We start from the raw sequence: 15,275 nt of genomic DNA, 5'->3' as shown, positions 1-15,275 counted from the left end.
AACAAGCTAGAAACTTTATTTGTTAAAACAAGTATATAGAGTTGCTGCATTACATCTGGCTAGGTTGTGGTTTTATACATTTACCAATGGGTGGTTTAGAAAGGCAACTCCTCATGGAAACAATGGCATATGTATACAATACAAATTAGCAAACACATCAAAATCAGTTTTTACAACTTTTGTAGCAACCAATTCCTTCTATTGGTGTGCCATAGTGCAAACTGTTGTTTGTCGACAGAGTGATCTCAACATACATCTCGACAATCCATTTTCTCTGTCTTAAACACATTTGTTTTTTTCATTTGTAGGCTGCATTCACTGTGCCTTCAGTTCAAGTCCTTCTGTCCAGTCATGTGAATTTACAATCAGAATAATTCAAGTGTATCGGGCAGGGTCCAGGGTCAGGCTGTTTTGTTGGATCGTGAAGATTATGTCTGAGCAAGAGTGCTCCTCAGTCGGGTATGTTGCTGCATGTATGTATGGGAGAGTACATGAAAACATGTCAGGGCCTAAAGTGGTATTTCACCCTGGTGGAAACAGTTTTGTGTCAATAGGATCTCAGGAGTGACCAAACACAACGTCACCACCTCTGTTTAGGATTCAAGATAGTGATGCAGTTCAAATAATATGGGAGTGATAATGCCGCGCGGCCAGTTTTCATCTTTTTTTAATCGACTTCTATGACCCCTATGTGCACTAAAACACGTTCTGCCAGTGAGAAATATCACTCTTATGAGTCTCCAGTTGTGTTTTTCCAAGCCCTTTCAAAAAGTCCACGAGGATTCCTGGTTTCACTCTGACAACATAACTTGAAAAATGATTATCACAAACACATATCTTAGCAAAAAAGTGTAACAGCTTTTATGTTGGCTACAAGTGAAGTGGAGTGGAGTAGAGCAGACGGCGTACGAGTATAATCTGTCGGCATGTGTGTATAAATGGACAGCGCAGAACACAGATACAGGGGGACAAAACAGTTTTTGGATAACTTTGATCATTTCTGTCTACATTCCCTCCACGGTCCGGCATGTGTGTGAGTATGTGTATGTTTCTGCATCCATCTGACTTCAAGCCTCTACGGCTAAGATTTCACTGGAGGAAAGAAAAGTAAGAGCTATGCCGGGTTGTGATAGCGCTGCCCTGCGGGAAGGTCGGGCTGTTTGTGGCCTCTACTCTGGTTCTACTGCACCGTGTTCTGCAGGAAAGCATTGGAACTGGTGGACTGGTTGTGTTAAAGAGTTTGAAGTTGGAGGCGGATGAAGCCACAGCCCTTCCGGCCTCCCCTCTCGCCACGGTCTCCCCGTCCCAACTCAAGAGCATCCACAGCGGTCCACCACCATGGAAGGGATCTTGCCGTAGATGATCTGCTCTTGTCGGTTAAAGTAGAGCATGTTGATGGGCGACATCTTGGTGGGAGTGCAGCAGGGGCCGGCGCTCCCTCTGGGGTTGGCCTTGTTCACCAGGTGGGTATGCGGATACTTCTGCAAGTGCATGTACTCACACTCCCCGGAGCAATAGTTGGCCTTGTAGCGCTTTGGAGCAATAATCCAGTCCCAGCCAAAGTCTTCAAAGTCCACAGTGAGCGGGTAACGGCAGCACCGGGACTCTAGAGAGTTCTCGTCACAGTCCAGGCCCGAGTCTCTCCGGGCACGCCTGGGGCCCTCTGAGATCTTCACCTCCATGAACGGTTGCTGCAACGACAAAGCGCGGGTGAATACTTTGAAAATAGTTGGTTTGCAAAAGGATGACAGCATTCTTCCTGCATCTTTTAATCTGGTGCCCTCGACCCTTTGGCAGCTGGTTCTCAAACATGGCCCGATAATATTATGAAACTTTGAGTTTTAAAGAAATTAAATCATCGGACGGTTAGTTAACCACAGCCGTCTAGGTATTCTAATTGCCTGAGAGCCCGTGCCAGTATTTGAGCCGTAAGATAAGTGTTTGTCATTGATAGCAGCAGTGTGTGTGTGTGTGTGTGTGTGTGTGTGTGTGTGTGTGTGTGTGTGTGTGTGTGTGTGTGTGTGTGTGTGTGTGTGTGTGTGTGTGTGTGTGTGTGTGCGTGTGTGTGCGCGCGTGCGTGCGTGCGTGTGTGCCGGCAATTACTCTGATTTGCACAGTCATACAGAATACTTTAAGGAATGTGGGGCAGGTGACTTTTATGTAATCAAGCGATAAGATTTGAGGTTATTGTGGACCGGGCATTTGTCCAAATGCAGGTGCACTGCATGGAGTCTGTGTTGATTAACAGCTTTCAAAAGTCTTAAATCTTGATTCCCTCTTCCAGCAGTGAAATGCATGAATGTTTAACCACCTGCTGACTCTGCAAAGCCTCTCTGCACAGCCCAAAGTTAAGACCTCCGGAATGGCAACACAGAGAAACCAAAATGCACTGGACTTTTATAAATTATTTTAGTTTCATGCAGGATGGTCCATTTATTGTAATAATAATCATCATATTGATTAGGACAGATACAATGGGCTAATTCTGCTGCTGTAGCAGTAAACAGCTCTGCCCCCATGCCGCCAACACTATTCACTTTAACTGGATGAGACAAACTGCTAGCGATCACTTGTATACAAAACTGTATCATAAGGTTTCAGTTAAATGTAAAATAGTGGTTCATCTCACCAGTCCTTCCTCTCCGGGCTCTGCGGAGGTCACGGCCAAGTCATTTCCCCTCGAATCGAAGGCGTTAATCTCGATGCCCCAGTTGGTCTGCGGCTGCTGCAGCCACACAACCAACACTTGTTTGACGTCTATACTTTGCCAAGAGCTGACCCCGGCATTCACGTCGATCTTCAGGGAGCGGATGCGTATGTGCCTGCTCCCGTCTGTGACCGGCATCAGGCGGGATATTTGCAGGAACACTGTGGTCGCCTCGTCCGACGGGCGCAGATTCACCCAGAGCTGAGCCCGGACTATGCGATTGGGTTGCAACTTTTGAGTAAAAGAGAAAAAGCAGCACTTTGGTTCCCCGTCCGCTTGGACGATGGACTCGGCTGGAGAGACACAAGAGAGATAGAGAAATGGGTTAATGACCATGTGCAGTTGAAATTCACATAATGAAATAAACTGGTGTAAAGAAACATCCCTGACACGCCGTTTGAACTCTGAAAGTGGGCTAATAAAGTTTAGAAAAGCCTACAGTCTGTGCGCGTAATGACCGCGCACGCTGTCTTCCAAACTCCCCTGACCTATTTTTTTTGCAGTTTTAAATCATGGTAATGCTGGTATATCCACATGTCCTATATAAAAACCTGGTAAAGTTACGTGTTGTCAAAATAAATACGATTGATAGCGTATTTCGTGCGCTCTGTCCCGTGCGTAAAAGAAAACTATTTTGGAGACGTCTGACCACGTCCTTGTCATAATGCGAAAAACAAAGCAAAATAAAGACTTACGTGCAGTGGCCATCATCATTATTCTCTCCGTGATGGCATGCTCATCGTCCGCCTCCATAACCACATCCTTGTTGTCATCTCCCAGCACGTCGTACTGGTCGAGAAGCTGCTGCAGCGGCGGCGCTTTGGGCAGGAGCTGCTTCACAATATCTCGGCTGATATTAGGAGCTTCTTTCATCCGCAGTTTGCTCAAAATCTGAGATTTGATCGCGTTTAATCGCATGGTTTTAATCTGCTGCCGGACCTCGCAGGCAGCGCACTGCTCCGTGTCTTCTGGGCTGGTGACGGAGGGCTGCTGGTGCGTCTCTTGGTCGCTCAAAACTACTGGACCCAAAGCAATCAGCAAGCTAAGATACAGCACAGTCTGAGACAGATGCATTGTCTCTAATGTGTGCAGTTTGGTTTAAAAAGATCCCTTGGCTTGTGCTGGACCTATTGCGCGGCTGGACTGTGTTTGGATTAATGTCGCACTCTGATAGGCATCATACTTTATTTGCGCACACCTTTTTATACTCCAACTTTAGCCTCTTTTGTGTCGTCAAAAACTATGATTGGCTGGACAGGCAACAATGAGTTTTAACCGACTGACATGACAACTTTTTTACCTTGTCTAACCATAAAGGGATAGAGACTGTGGGCATGTGCTTAACGTGTCCACGGATGGATAAATTCACTTTTCTTACAGTGATTGCGCAAAGGGCTTCTGAATTTGCATCGTATGCAGGCTATTTGGCATTCAGTTGTTTGCACTCTTCATTTCACGTGATCTTGCACTTGTACTGTGTGTCCCTGTGACATGTCCAGACTGTTGCATTATGTGATGAATGTTGTTTATGATGAATGTTTGTAATCCTGGCTGCAGTCATATTATCCCTGGTGGTATAATACAGTTTGAGTTAACTTGAAGCGCTAAACAAATAAACACAAAACAACAGAATAGCCTATCTGCAGCATATTATGAAAGAAAGCAAGAAAGGCGGATTCGTGAGGTTGTGCTTTAATACGCTTGTTTAACAATATTTTTAAATCTTTAAATCGAGTATTTTTTGTCAGATTTACACGTTTAACCTCGAATTGTCTTTGATGGCAGGTACATGGTGGAGACTGGTTGTCGAAATACATTTAATCCTTGAGTAAAAATAGGAGTTACAATTTTAGCCAGGTCAAGTCAAGTCATTCTCGAGGTGAGAGAAGCTGATTATCAGCACGTGTAAAATTAAAAATAGGCTACATCGTTCCCCGCACTGGGGTAAATTAAAAACATTTAAAAAACAGCAAAGCTGGAGAAAACCGTCAGTGCAGGACTTGTCCAAATCCTTGTTGGTGAACCCTGGTTGTAGCACATGAGAGGACAGCGCCATCGTGTGGCACGTTCATGTCGTTCAGATCAGAAAGGCCATAAATCAATCTGATGATTTGAAATGTAAAATCCATTCAGGAAAAGCGACTTCCCAGTCAGCTGTAGAAACATTAGTGACCCTGTCTCTGAACCGGACAAGTTGTATCATTTTACAGAGCCCTGGTGCTTTCAGAGTCCACTCAGCTCTCTCAAGTGTGTGACATATGTGGCAGCATGAAAAAAGAATGCAGCATTGATCACGTTGGCCGCCAAAGACCACATCCAGAAACTGATAGACCTCTAATTATTATTTTTATTAAATCTGAATTCATAAAGTCAAAATTCACCCAATAAAGTGGACATTAATTGCATTGTTCTTACGGAATAAGAGCATGCGCTAAATGAATAAGGCAACATAGACATATCTTGCAAGTAAAAGACTGTTTCATAAGTTAGCATAGAAAGATATACCCGAAAGTAGCTCGTATAAGCCTACTCGTTGCTTTGAGAATTGGGATTCTATATAGGTTATTAACATGATCTTGTATAATAATGCATTGGTATAGAATAAACTACCCAACTATAAGAAGTAGTCAAAATAGCTCTACCTCTTCCACCAGCATCAGATACAATAAAGTCGAAAAATAACTCTTTGAATTAACTTAATTAAATCCTGGAAAGTATTTCCACATGGCTAAATTACTTTCTTTTATAATTTAGTAACTCTGTTGGGCCAATTTAATGTACTTGGGTTGGGTCAGATGAATGTATTAGGCTTGATTCATCATTTTTACTAGGTTTGTTTCCAACCTAATTTACTTGGGTTGGTTCAACTTATTTACTAGGGTTGTGTCCATCTTAATTAACTTGGGTTTGGTCAACTTGATTTGTCAGTGTTGATCCAGCTATTTTACTAGGGTTGGGTCAACTTAATACATTTGGGTTGATGCATCTTATTTACTGAAGATAAGTCCAACTTAATTTTACAGTACTGAAATTACATAAATAAATTAAATTAAATTGATCAAACCAAAGTAAATTATGTTGGCCCTACGGAACTGCTTAAGGCTGAAAGAAAGCCATTTCTTCCCATGGAAATACTTTCAATGATTAAATTAAATTAATTCTAAGAATAACTTTTGAGTTCTAAACATTTCAAACGCTGACAGTGAGTAATAATAAAATCCACTAATATAGGCGAATGGAGCCTATAAACAATAGTGACTTTTACTGAGGTAAAGAATCTATTTTATTATATATTTTTTTCACCGTGGTGTGGTCATTTTTGGCCAGAGGTTTTTTATTTTGATGCAGCGTTTCCATGTCACCACCAGATGGCAGTGTCGTACCAGCCCGCGGCGGTGCAGAGCCGCTGTCGGTGTGCAGCGCCTGGACTCGCTCTCCTCCTGAGCGCCGCTGCAGCTCGGTAGTTGCCGTGCAGCGTCGTTGCACTTGAACTCATTTGCTTTCCTCTCTACTGAGGAGCGCCACTCGGCGTTGGACCGGCGTGAAGGCAACAGGGAAACCTCTGCCGTCTGGTCCACCAGTTTGGGATTTTTACCCCACCTTTAGAGATTATATTGAAATCTGATGGGGAGCCCAAACCAGTGAGCAGCAGCAACTTCGGAGATGTATATATGTTTGTTTTCTTTACACATTGCACGCAATCAATGACGTTTTAAATTGAAATCGCTCGGATGCTGTTTGCGGAGCTGAGGAGTGGGCAGACGAACCAGCGCGACAACAGATGATTCACGGATTATTGTTTATTTGAACAATTTGGGGTTATTTCGTCCATCGCCGGATTATTTTTTAGTTGGAATGGAGGAAACCCTGACGCATTTGCCACACTCTGTTAAATGTATGTACAGCTTTACGGGATCTCAGCACATCCTGTTGTCATATTCGTTTGTGATCTCATGTTTGCGGAGGTATTTTCATTCATTAAATTATCAGGTTTATTCCAAATCCCATGTGTCTGTCTGACAGCTAATTGATGCTCTCACATTTTGGTGTGAACATTAACATTAAGACACACTTACCGCTATTTCATCTCATTCACATAATACCAGATCTGGAGGATTTAGTGACGGTTCAAATTCCTCTGGTTGTGTGCGCCTCCAAATGTTGTTTGACTCACAGGGAGACTCTCTGCTCTGCATGAATCATTCATGGCCTGGTGTTGTGTGTATAGCATGCAGCTTCCTGAATGAAGCACATGTTTGCTGTGCACCAAGGCCCGCAGTCCTGGAAAGGGAGCTGTCACTGTGAATCAGGCTGCAGGCTGGTTTAGTGGAACAGATGGGAGACACAGGCTGACAACAAAACAGTATCAGTGCACTCAAGCTAGGGACAGGCGTGCCTGTGTCATGCAACACAAAATAGGCCGAGGGATTGAGTCATAAAACACTCTGAAGGTAGTGGAGGGGGGGAGGTGAATGTGTAACGCAGCTGATGTGCAGAGGGGCAGAGTGTGTTTCTGGAATGACCGTGCTGAGGTGAGCCGCAAGAGGCCTTGACCTCGAGCCGGCCGCTGGAACATGGGTCACATAGTTGCCACTGTGAAAATCCTTTCCACGTTGCCGCCATCTGGCACTCGTAGGCTGCCTCTAATGGAAATCAAATCACTAAAAACCGCTTTCTCTCTTTTTCTGCAGTTGAGGAAGCTATGGGTTCTGGCCAGCAAGGGAGCAAGACCGACTGTTTCAACGCCACCAGACCCACACGGGGATGGGCCTCCTAGCCGGTTGCGCCCCAGCGCCCTCTGAATTTACCACACACGTTGGCACTCAGACATGGATGAGAGGGGGAGCGGATGACAGGAGCTGAAAAGCCGACCACAGCAGAGAGACGTCGAGGGGAAGCACAGGGTTGCTTCTGGGACGTACCGACTGACAACATTGATGTGCGAGTTAGGAATCTAACCAAAGCCTCACGCACACCTCCCAGTCTAAAGTAAATCAATGCGACATACTCCAGATTATGGGGTGTGTCAAATCCAAGAGGAGCGACTCCGCTGCCCAGAATGCAAACTCCACAGAGAAGGTGGAGCGCAAGGGCGAGAAAGCCTACTTGGTTCACTCGGAGATGGGCTCGCCGGAGAGCTCCCTTAAGGCCAACCCGGTGCTGCTGGAGTACGCCCAGAGGCTCTCCGAGGAGATCGTGGCCCGGGCCGTGCAGCAGTGGGTGGAGGTAGACCGCCGTTACAGCGACATCCCCTACATTGAATGTGACGTGCCATGACGTCACGAGAAGGGATGGCGCAGTGGAACGGCCGAGACTGCCTTCAAATCGATACTTGAGGTTGTACGTGGGATTAAACAAGGCCACTGGTCTCAAGCACCTTCGTTCAGAATGAATCCTTCAAGAATCTACCTGCTGTGTGCAGGAATATGAATGAGCTGTCAGTTATTTCGATTTGACCTACTTTTGGTTTGGATTATACTGTGATTGAACCTAAAAACCCCTTCTCCAAAGCGACCAAAGCACCCTGATCCTGTCCACATTCCTGTGATTATCTGGATGAAAGCTGGCGCCTGCAGTGTCTTCAGTTGGACAGCTCATCTGTCTCTGACCTTATTTGTCCCTTCAACCAGTAGGTCTTGGCCCTCTGTGGCTGGACCCATAACGCAAAGCAAGAACTGCTATCCGATATTACCTGGAATTCTGATGGTCCCCCTTGCCAGTGAAAGTCTACCCCAGTCATTGATGCTGCCCCAGGGCCAAGATCCAGTCCTCTTACGGAGGGAGTTATTAATAGATCCCTTCATTTGGTCAAGACTCTCACTTGAAAACCTTCACTGCGACTATCAGGTCAGAAAACACACCCAGCTGTCCGTCTCCTTATGCTCTGACAAAGAGATCTGCGGGCTGAAGTTCTCCTTTTAATGGCCTCCCTGGAGACCCTGTGGCTGATCTGCAAAGAGGAGCGTCTTCCTCCACTCTGCTTCTCCCACACTGCCATTAGGTTGCCTCGACCGCAGCCCTCCATCCAAGCAGGCAGGGTCCTCACGGTGAATCGCCAGGAAATCATGTGCACAAATGGTGTATTTCCTACACTCCAGGATACTCTGTGTACGCAACTCACAACGTGGGAACTTTTTACATTAGGTTACAGATTACTGGGGACCTGCTGGCCTCTCAGCCGCAAAACAAAAAACCAGGGCCCGAGAGAGGATTGACACACTTTTCAAAGAGGATTTGGCTTGTCAACAGAACTGGAGTTTAAAAAAAACGATGTAAAAATGTTGTAGGCCTATTTTGTCAACTTTGTGTTATTGTGCAACGCCTAACCGAGAAATACTGCCATGTGCCCTATTGAGGACAAAAGCACAAATATGCAAACCGTGAAACCCAATCTATATGTACAACTTCTTAAAATAGGGTGGTGCTGCGCCATAATGGAGGGCAAACGATACTAACCAGGGGACGGAGTAGATATATTTGGAATACAGGTTCACAACCGCCAAAGTCCTGAATGAATGTTACTCTGAGCCCAACACTGTTTTGTAATGTATGATTTATATCAGAAGGTACATTACACAGGTCTGGTCTTTGTTCCCTGGACTGAGATGTCGTGTAGGTGCAGATGTTTTTTGTGTGCAGGTCTTAATGATGTCATTGGGATTTGCCCAGAATTCAAGTTACATTGCTGGCTATAGGCTCTACTGAAAAGCATTGGTTACGACACTTAAGCTGTCATACATCTATCTGCAGTGATAACAGCTTTGAATGGTGTTGTAGATATTACCGTAATAGTCGGAACCAGCAACTGTAAGAATACTTTAACACAAGCCATAAGCCAACAGTGGCAGGGTATCTTTCTCTCCACTTGCCTTCTCCCCAGGTCTTCTCTTACAACACCCACAGTGTTTCAGTATTGATGGAAAACTAACCACTACCAATACAATACAGTTGATGTGTAAGTGGCATTGCATTGGGAAGTCTAACCAATACAGGGGCCAGTTGCATAAACTTAGTCTAAGTCTAGTCTTTAGTCCTTAGACTTGTCTTCGATGGCAACAGTTGGTTAGAAGATCAGTTAGCTAAATATTTCAACTGTTTATGTGTTACTTTTAGCACATTTTTAGCTAATTATTTCAACTGTTTGTTCAGAACTTTTTGGGATTGTTGCACCATATTCCTGAATTGTTTCTGAACCGACCGTTGGATTTATTTTCTCCCATACTTGGTGTGGCGTCGCTGTTGCATCCACTGTTTTTCTCTCTTCTATTTCATCCATAATGCCGTGCGACAGGCCTACTTTAGTCACTCGCAGCAAAGCTTCATGCAACAGGTAACCTTTAGTGTCTATAGCAAGTCTGACTTAAAGTTATAGTTAAGACTAAGACTAGGTCGAGTTTTATGCAACTGGCCCGTGCTGTTTCAGTGCTGTCTGACATGGTGCCCATTTTGGTGAAGAGCGTAATTCAAAAAGACCTCGTTAACAGCATTACAGCAACACGCTGTATTGTTTAGGTGAGCTGGGTAATGATTGATCGAAGGGATGCTGACTTAGGTTTCTAGACCTTTCTCAGTCAGATATGATGTGTATCAAACATCACTCTAAAAAACCAACTCTGAAACATAGTTTGCACTAATCTGTGTGGACAGATTAATCTGTTGGGGCGGTCCCATACGTGTTGTGAGCACACTAAAGATTAGAGATGACACGCCATATTCCTGAGTCTTAATCTGACTGCATTTGTCTTGCTTCAGATCAAATTATATAAATCGAATCTCCCTGCTGTGCAGAACACTGTTTTCTATTAACCATTGGGATTAAAAGGAGAAACAAAAAGGCCTGTTTCCACAGCACAAGAAAGAGCCAATGGCAGTGAGAAGAGAATGTGATTTGCTCAGTTCATGCAATTTTTTTTTTTTTACAAGTTGCTTTTCATGATATTGAGAATAATAACACCAAACCGGGTATTTTTTAGGCAATACATCACAGATGGTGCCATAATGTTGATGTCAGACATTACTGTGCATTTTGAGTGTGACGTCACTGAGAAAAGAATTATTTTTACAAATTGTGGTATCACCTTTGTTTACAAATTCACACGAGATTCATCGTTGTAGCTCTGGCATATATCGGGTCTTGTGGTTGGTCTAAAAGAAAAGCAGTGAGAAGGAGTTAAAAATCGGATCCAGTGAGAACGGCCGTCTTCATTCAAACATCTGCCAAATGCCACCTTTTGAAAACCGGGATTTGTCGTTTTTAAAGGTCACCCAATTTAAATGATTTACTGCCAGCAGGTGTTTCGTTAGACGGCTGCTAAATCGTCCGCCAACGCTTTTTTGAAGGATTTACTCATCACGAGAAGGATAGAATCCCTCAGGCTGTTGTGCCCTTTCGTACGGATTCAATTAGAGCTACCACTCACGATTGTTTTCATTATCAATTGATCTGTTAATTGAATTCTTCATTACCTTTTTTAGTCTTTAAAATGTCAGAAAATAGTGAAAAATGCAGGTAGAAATTTCCCACAGCCCAAAGTGATCCACTGTATTTGTTTTGCTTGTTATGTTTTATCCAGCCGACTGTCCAAAACCCAAAGATGTCCAGTTTCCTATCATATATAACAAAGACAAGTATGGCTGTCTTATAACAACAACCATTCATTTTGTCGACGAAAGGACATTTTGATTTAATCGACTGCTCTGTAAAACAGAGTTTCTCCACAAAGAATCACAACTCCTGTACAGCAGTCAAAGTGACCCGTAGATGAAAACAGCAGTCAGAGTGGTGGAGCTGAAGCAAAACAAGAGGAGCTGACTTGACTATAAAGTGAAACACAAGTAGCCAGAGGAGCAGTGACAGAACCCATGTGACCTGACTTGCCAGAAAAGCCAGAACTGGCCTCCGGGAAGTAGCTTCGTAAGACGATACATGTGGGCCTGTGGCTATATCATGAAGAATAACATAACATGAGTGACGTTTTGCATATTCCTGTCGTCTAATATTCACTGAACTAGCAAACTGTACATCTAGTATGTGTAAAAAAAACTGATGATGCCAATAAATCTGATTTATGCCTTGTATCAGTTTTGAAGTATTTCATTCTTATTTTCTAAACCACGACTTCAGAACAACCTCACACAGGTGCCTTTATTAACCAGCCTCAACAGTATGTATTTAAAACACCTGTCAAACAACAGAGGCGTGTATCCTGCATCCTGTATGAGAGTGAACACACAGCGGGTTAAAAGTTCAGCTGCATAAAGAACAAACAAAAGGATTTACAAGTGACTGCTGGCCAGCGCTCCTTTGTAAAGCAAACGGTGGCCTAAAAGCATGAGGCGTTTATCCGTGTAGCAGAAACACTCAGACTGTTTATTGTCTACAGCAGGGGTGCCCACACCTTTTTCGGCTTGCAAGCTACTTTTAAAATGACCAAGTCAAAATGATTACCTACATTAAAAATGCTGAATATCTGTTGATATATATATATGTATACACACTGAGTATACTTTATATTTACAATATATGTTGGCGTACCTTGCATTACTGCATGAACCCTTATGGCACAATACAATTCTGTACATTTTTGGTCATTACCTTACTCTGATGACTTGCACTGAATGGGATTGGCCAGAGTTGCATAGTCCGGACAGTAGCTGCTGGTATCCGCCTCAAGCAGACTTCAAATGATCATCAGTCATGGTGGAACGGTGTTTGGACTTAATGTTCTTCATGTGGGAAAAGGCTGACTCACATAAATGAGTAGAGCCGAATAATGCAGTCAAGAAGGTATCACATTTCCTCATGTTTGGGTACTTTTCCTCTGTGAGGAAACTGTCCATGAGCCCTGGCCTTCAGCTGAATGTCAGCTTGCAGTGTCAACATCTCATCCTCCACTCCAGACGAGTTCAGGTGAAACAGCGTTGCAATTTTTGATGCGACTGAATAAACCTCAATATCGTCCCGAAATGTGCAGCACATACATGTTGCAACTGGCTTGAGTAAAGCAAAGTCTCGAAAGAGTTTGTCAAACTCTGACTGACACTTGTCAATCTGCTCTGTGTAGCGCGCACTGTCACGTTACGCACACGCCTTCCGTTGAGTCTCCAGTTCTGACGCCAGGTTTTGGAAGTTTCCCAAATCATGGCGCTACAGCTTTAGCTTCTGCAGTAGAAATAAATTGGAAGGCTAACTAATTAGCTCGCCGGAGTTCTGCAGTAGCTCGCGCTGTCACGGGAGTTCACAGGTAGGACCCAAACGCAAGACCACAGGAGACAGAAGTTAATATTAAAAGGTTTTATTTCAACTGTGTGAAGGTGCGGAGCCCGTGGTCCGACACCAGAGTGGCAGATCGACGGTGTGAGGCCCGTGGCTCGACACCGGAGAGTAGGCAGATCGACGGTGTGAGTCCCGTGGCTCGATACCAGAGAGTAGGCAGATCGACGGTGTGAGTCCCGTGGCTCGATACCAGAGAGTAGGCAGATCGACGGTGTGAGTCCCGTGGCTCGATACCAGAGAGTAGGCAGATCGACGGTGTGAGTCCCGTGGCTCGACACCGGAGGGCTGGCAGCTTGACGGCGAGTGTAGTCCGTGTAACACAAGGAGGGCAGAGCGGCGGAGTGTAATCCGTAAACACAAGGAGGGCAGAGGATGCCACGGGGTTTCAGCGGGTGAAAGACGTTCATATGTGGTCTACACGAAGACGTTATTTCAACGCATTCAATGTCTCATATAAAACGTCGTAAATATGGAACTATAGACTGTGTGCTGTCCACAAGAAGCTCCCAGGACATCATAAGGAGAGCAGAGCACATCATGTCTGCATATGTTCACTAAAATACAACTCAGTGTTTACTGCTGGAATACGCATGCGCACGGAGTCTGCATTGTTCTAAGTTAGAGGCTGGAAACACGACAAGGTTTGAGCTAGCTAGCTCTTACTGAGTGATGAGGAAATGAACGAGCTGGTGGAATAAACGAGGCTTCACGCTAACGACGTACTCTGTAAGTACTTGAACTACTTTATTCCAGTATTGCAAACCGAAATATTATTACCATACCATTACTATCATGTTATGATCATCATGCGGGCGAGGCTGCTAGCTTGTTAGCATGTAGCGTTAGCAGGTTACGAACAGCAAACCTAACCCAGTGAGCATTTTTCCGTTCAAAAGACGTTTAAAAGACGTCTATGCCCGACGTTGAAAAGACGTTCAGAATTGGTTCAAAAGTGAAAGGGTTTTCGCGACTATTTGTAGACGTTGAAAAGACGTTCACGCTTAGACCAGATTTAACCGTGATTTGCAAGACTATACTTTTTCGCCCTCTACATTGTGCTAATACTAATATATCATGATTTAGAGCAGGGGTGCCCAATACGTCGATCGCGATCGACCGGTCGATCGCGGAGGTAGTGCGGGTAGATCGCATGCCATTCAAAAAAAATTTGATTTCCTCATGGCATTTGCCACTTGATTTTCTAACACATGGGTCACCACGTATGCGTGGTCAACCGCAAAACTCCGGTGAGCTCATTCGTTAGCCTTCCAATTTATTTCTACTAAAGAATCTAAAGCTGCAGCGCCATGATTTGGGAAACTTCCAAAACCTGGCGTCAGAACTGGAGACTCAGCGGAAGGCGTGTGCGTAACTCGACAGCGCGCGCTACACAGAGCAGGTTGACAAGTGTCTGTCAGAGTTTGACAAACGCTTTCCAGACTTTGCTTTACTCGAGCCAGTTGCTACACTCATGTGCTGCACATTTGGGGACGATATTGAGGTTGATTCACTCGCATCAAAAATGTCAACGCTGTTTCACCTGAACTCGTCTGGAGTGGAGGATGAGACCTGACACTGCAAGCTGACATTCAGCTGAAGTCCAGGGCTCATTCAATTCATATATTAATCAATTTCCTGCATTTCTGCATTTTACTACTGTATTTTATTTCTTACACTGTTAAAAAAAAAAATGTTTAATGCAATGAATGTTCTTAATTGTTTTTAAATCTCCTTTTTCACCTTATGTTTTGATGCTTTTAATGGTTTTATGTGAAGCACTTTGAATTCCCTTGTTGAAATGTGCTATACAAATAAACTTGCCTTGCCTATATATATATATATATATATAAATAGATATTCAGCATTTTTAATGTAGGTAGATCATTTTGACTTCGTCATTTTAAAAGTAGCTCGCAAGCCGAAAAAGTGTGGGCACCCCTGATTTAGAGGCTTACTAAGAAACCACATCCACATGCATCAGTTGAAAGCCAGTATTGGACATCACGTTGATATCTGGTCTAAACGTGAGCGTTGAATCAACGTCTACAAATCGTCGGTTAAAAACCTTTCACGTTTCACCGTGTTTTAACCGTGTATTCAACGCCGAAATGCTTACAGTGCTTCTGGATATATAACACATCAACAGTTTCCACTTACAGGACAAAAGACTACGTGACACAGCAACAGTTCATTTGTATTTATTAAAGCACAATATAAATATAACAATGTTCTGTATATAAAAACATAATCTCCTTTTCCTTCTTTAAATGTGGTTTTCAAAGCCACACAGGA

General features: G+C 44.0%; 2 protein-coding genes across 4 annotated transcripts; one reads left to right on the top strand and one right to left on the bottom strand.

Moving 5' to 3' along the window:
- On the bottom strand, nt 1-3,868 carry mstnb (myostatin b). The gene is made up of 3 exons (XM_079277611.1): nt 3,403-3,868; nt 2,630-3,000; nt 1-1,691 (listed from the first exon to the last, which is right to left on the bottom strand). The coding sequence occupies exons 1-3, from the start codon at nt 3,779-3,781 to the stop codon at nt 1,311-1,313; spliced, it is 1,131 nt and encodes a 376-aa protein (XP_079133737.1). The 5' UTR covers nt 3,782-3,868; the 3' UTR covers nt 1-1,310.
- Nucleotides 3,869-6,239: 2,371 nt separating this feature from the next.
- On the top strand, nt 6,240-11,783 carry akap19 (A-kinase anchoring protein 19). 3 transcript variants are annotated; one of them, XM_079277671.1, is made up of 2 exons: nt 6,240-6,372; nt 7,399-11,783. In XM_079277671.1, the coding sequence occupies exon 2, from the start codon at nt 7,724-7,726 to the stop codon at nt 7,982-7,984; it is 261 nt and encodes an 86-aa protein (XP_079133797.1). In that variant the 5' UTR covers nt 6,240-6,372; nt 7,399-7,723; the 3' UTR covers nt 7,985-11,783. The 3 variants fall into 3 exon arrangements, with proteins under 3 accessions (XP_079133797.1, XP_079133796.1, XP_079133798.1); XM_079277670.1 differs by having other exon boundaries at nt 6,240-6,602; XM_079277672.1 differs by having other exon boundaries at nt 6,243-6,348.
- The last annotated feature ends 3,492 nt before the right edge of the window (nt 11,784-15,275 follow it).

The sequence above is a fragment of the Melanostigma gelatinosum genome, assembly GCF_949748355.1.
Source record: "Melanostigma gelatinosum genome assembly, chromosome: 10".
In the NCBI taxonomy this organism is placed as follows: Eukaryota; Metazoa; Chordata; class Actinopteri; order Perciformes; family Zoarcidae; genus Melanostigma; species Melanostigma gelatinosum.
Note: the sequence above shows the minus strand (reverse complement) of the source record. Positions and strands in the feature narration are given on the sequence as shown.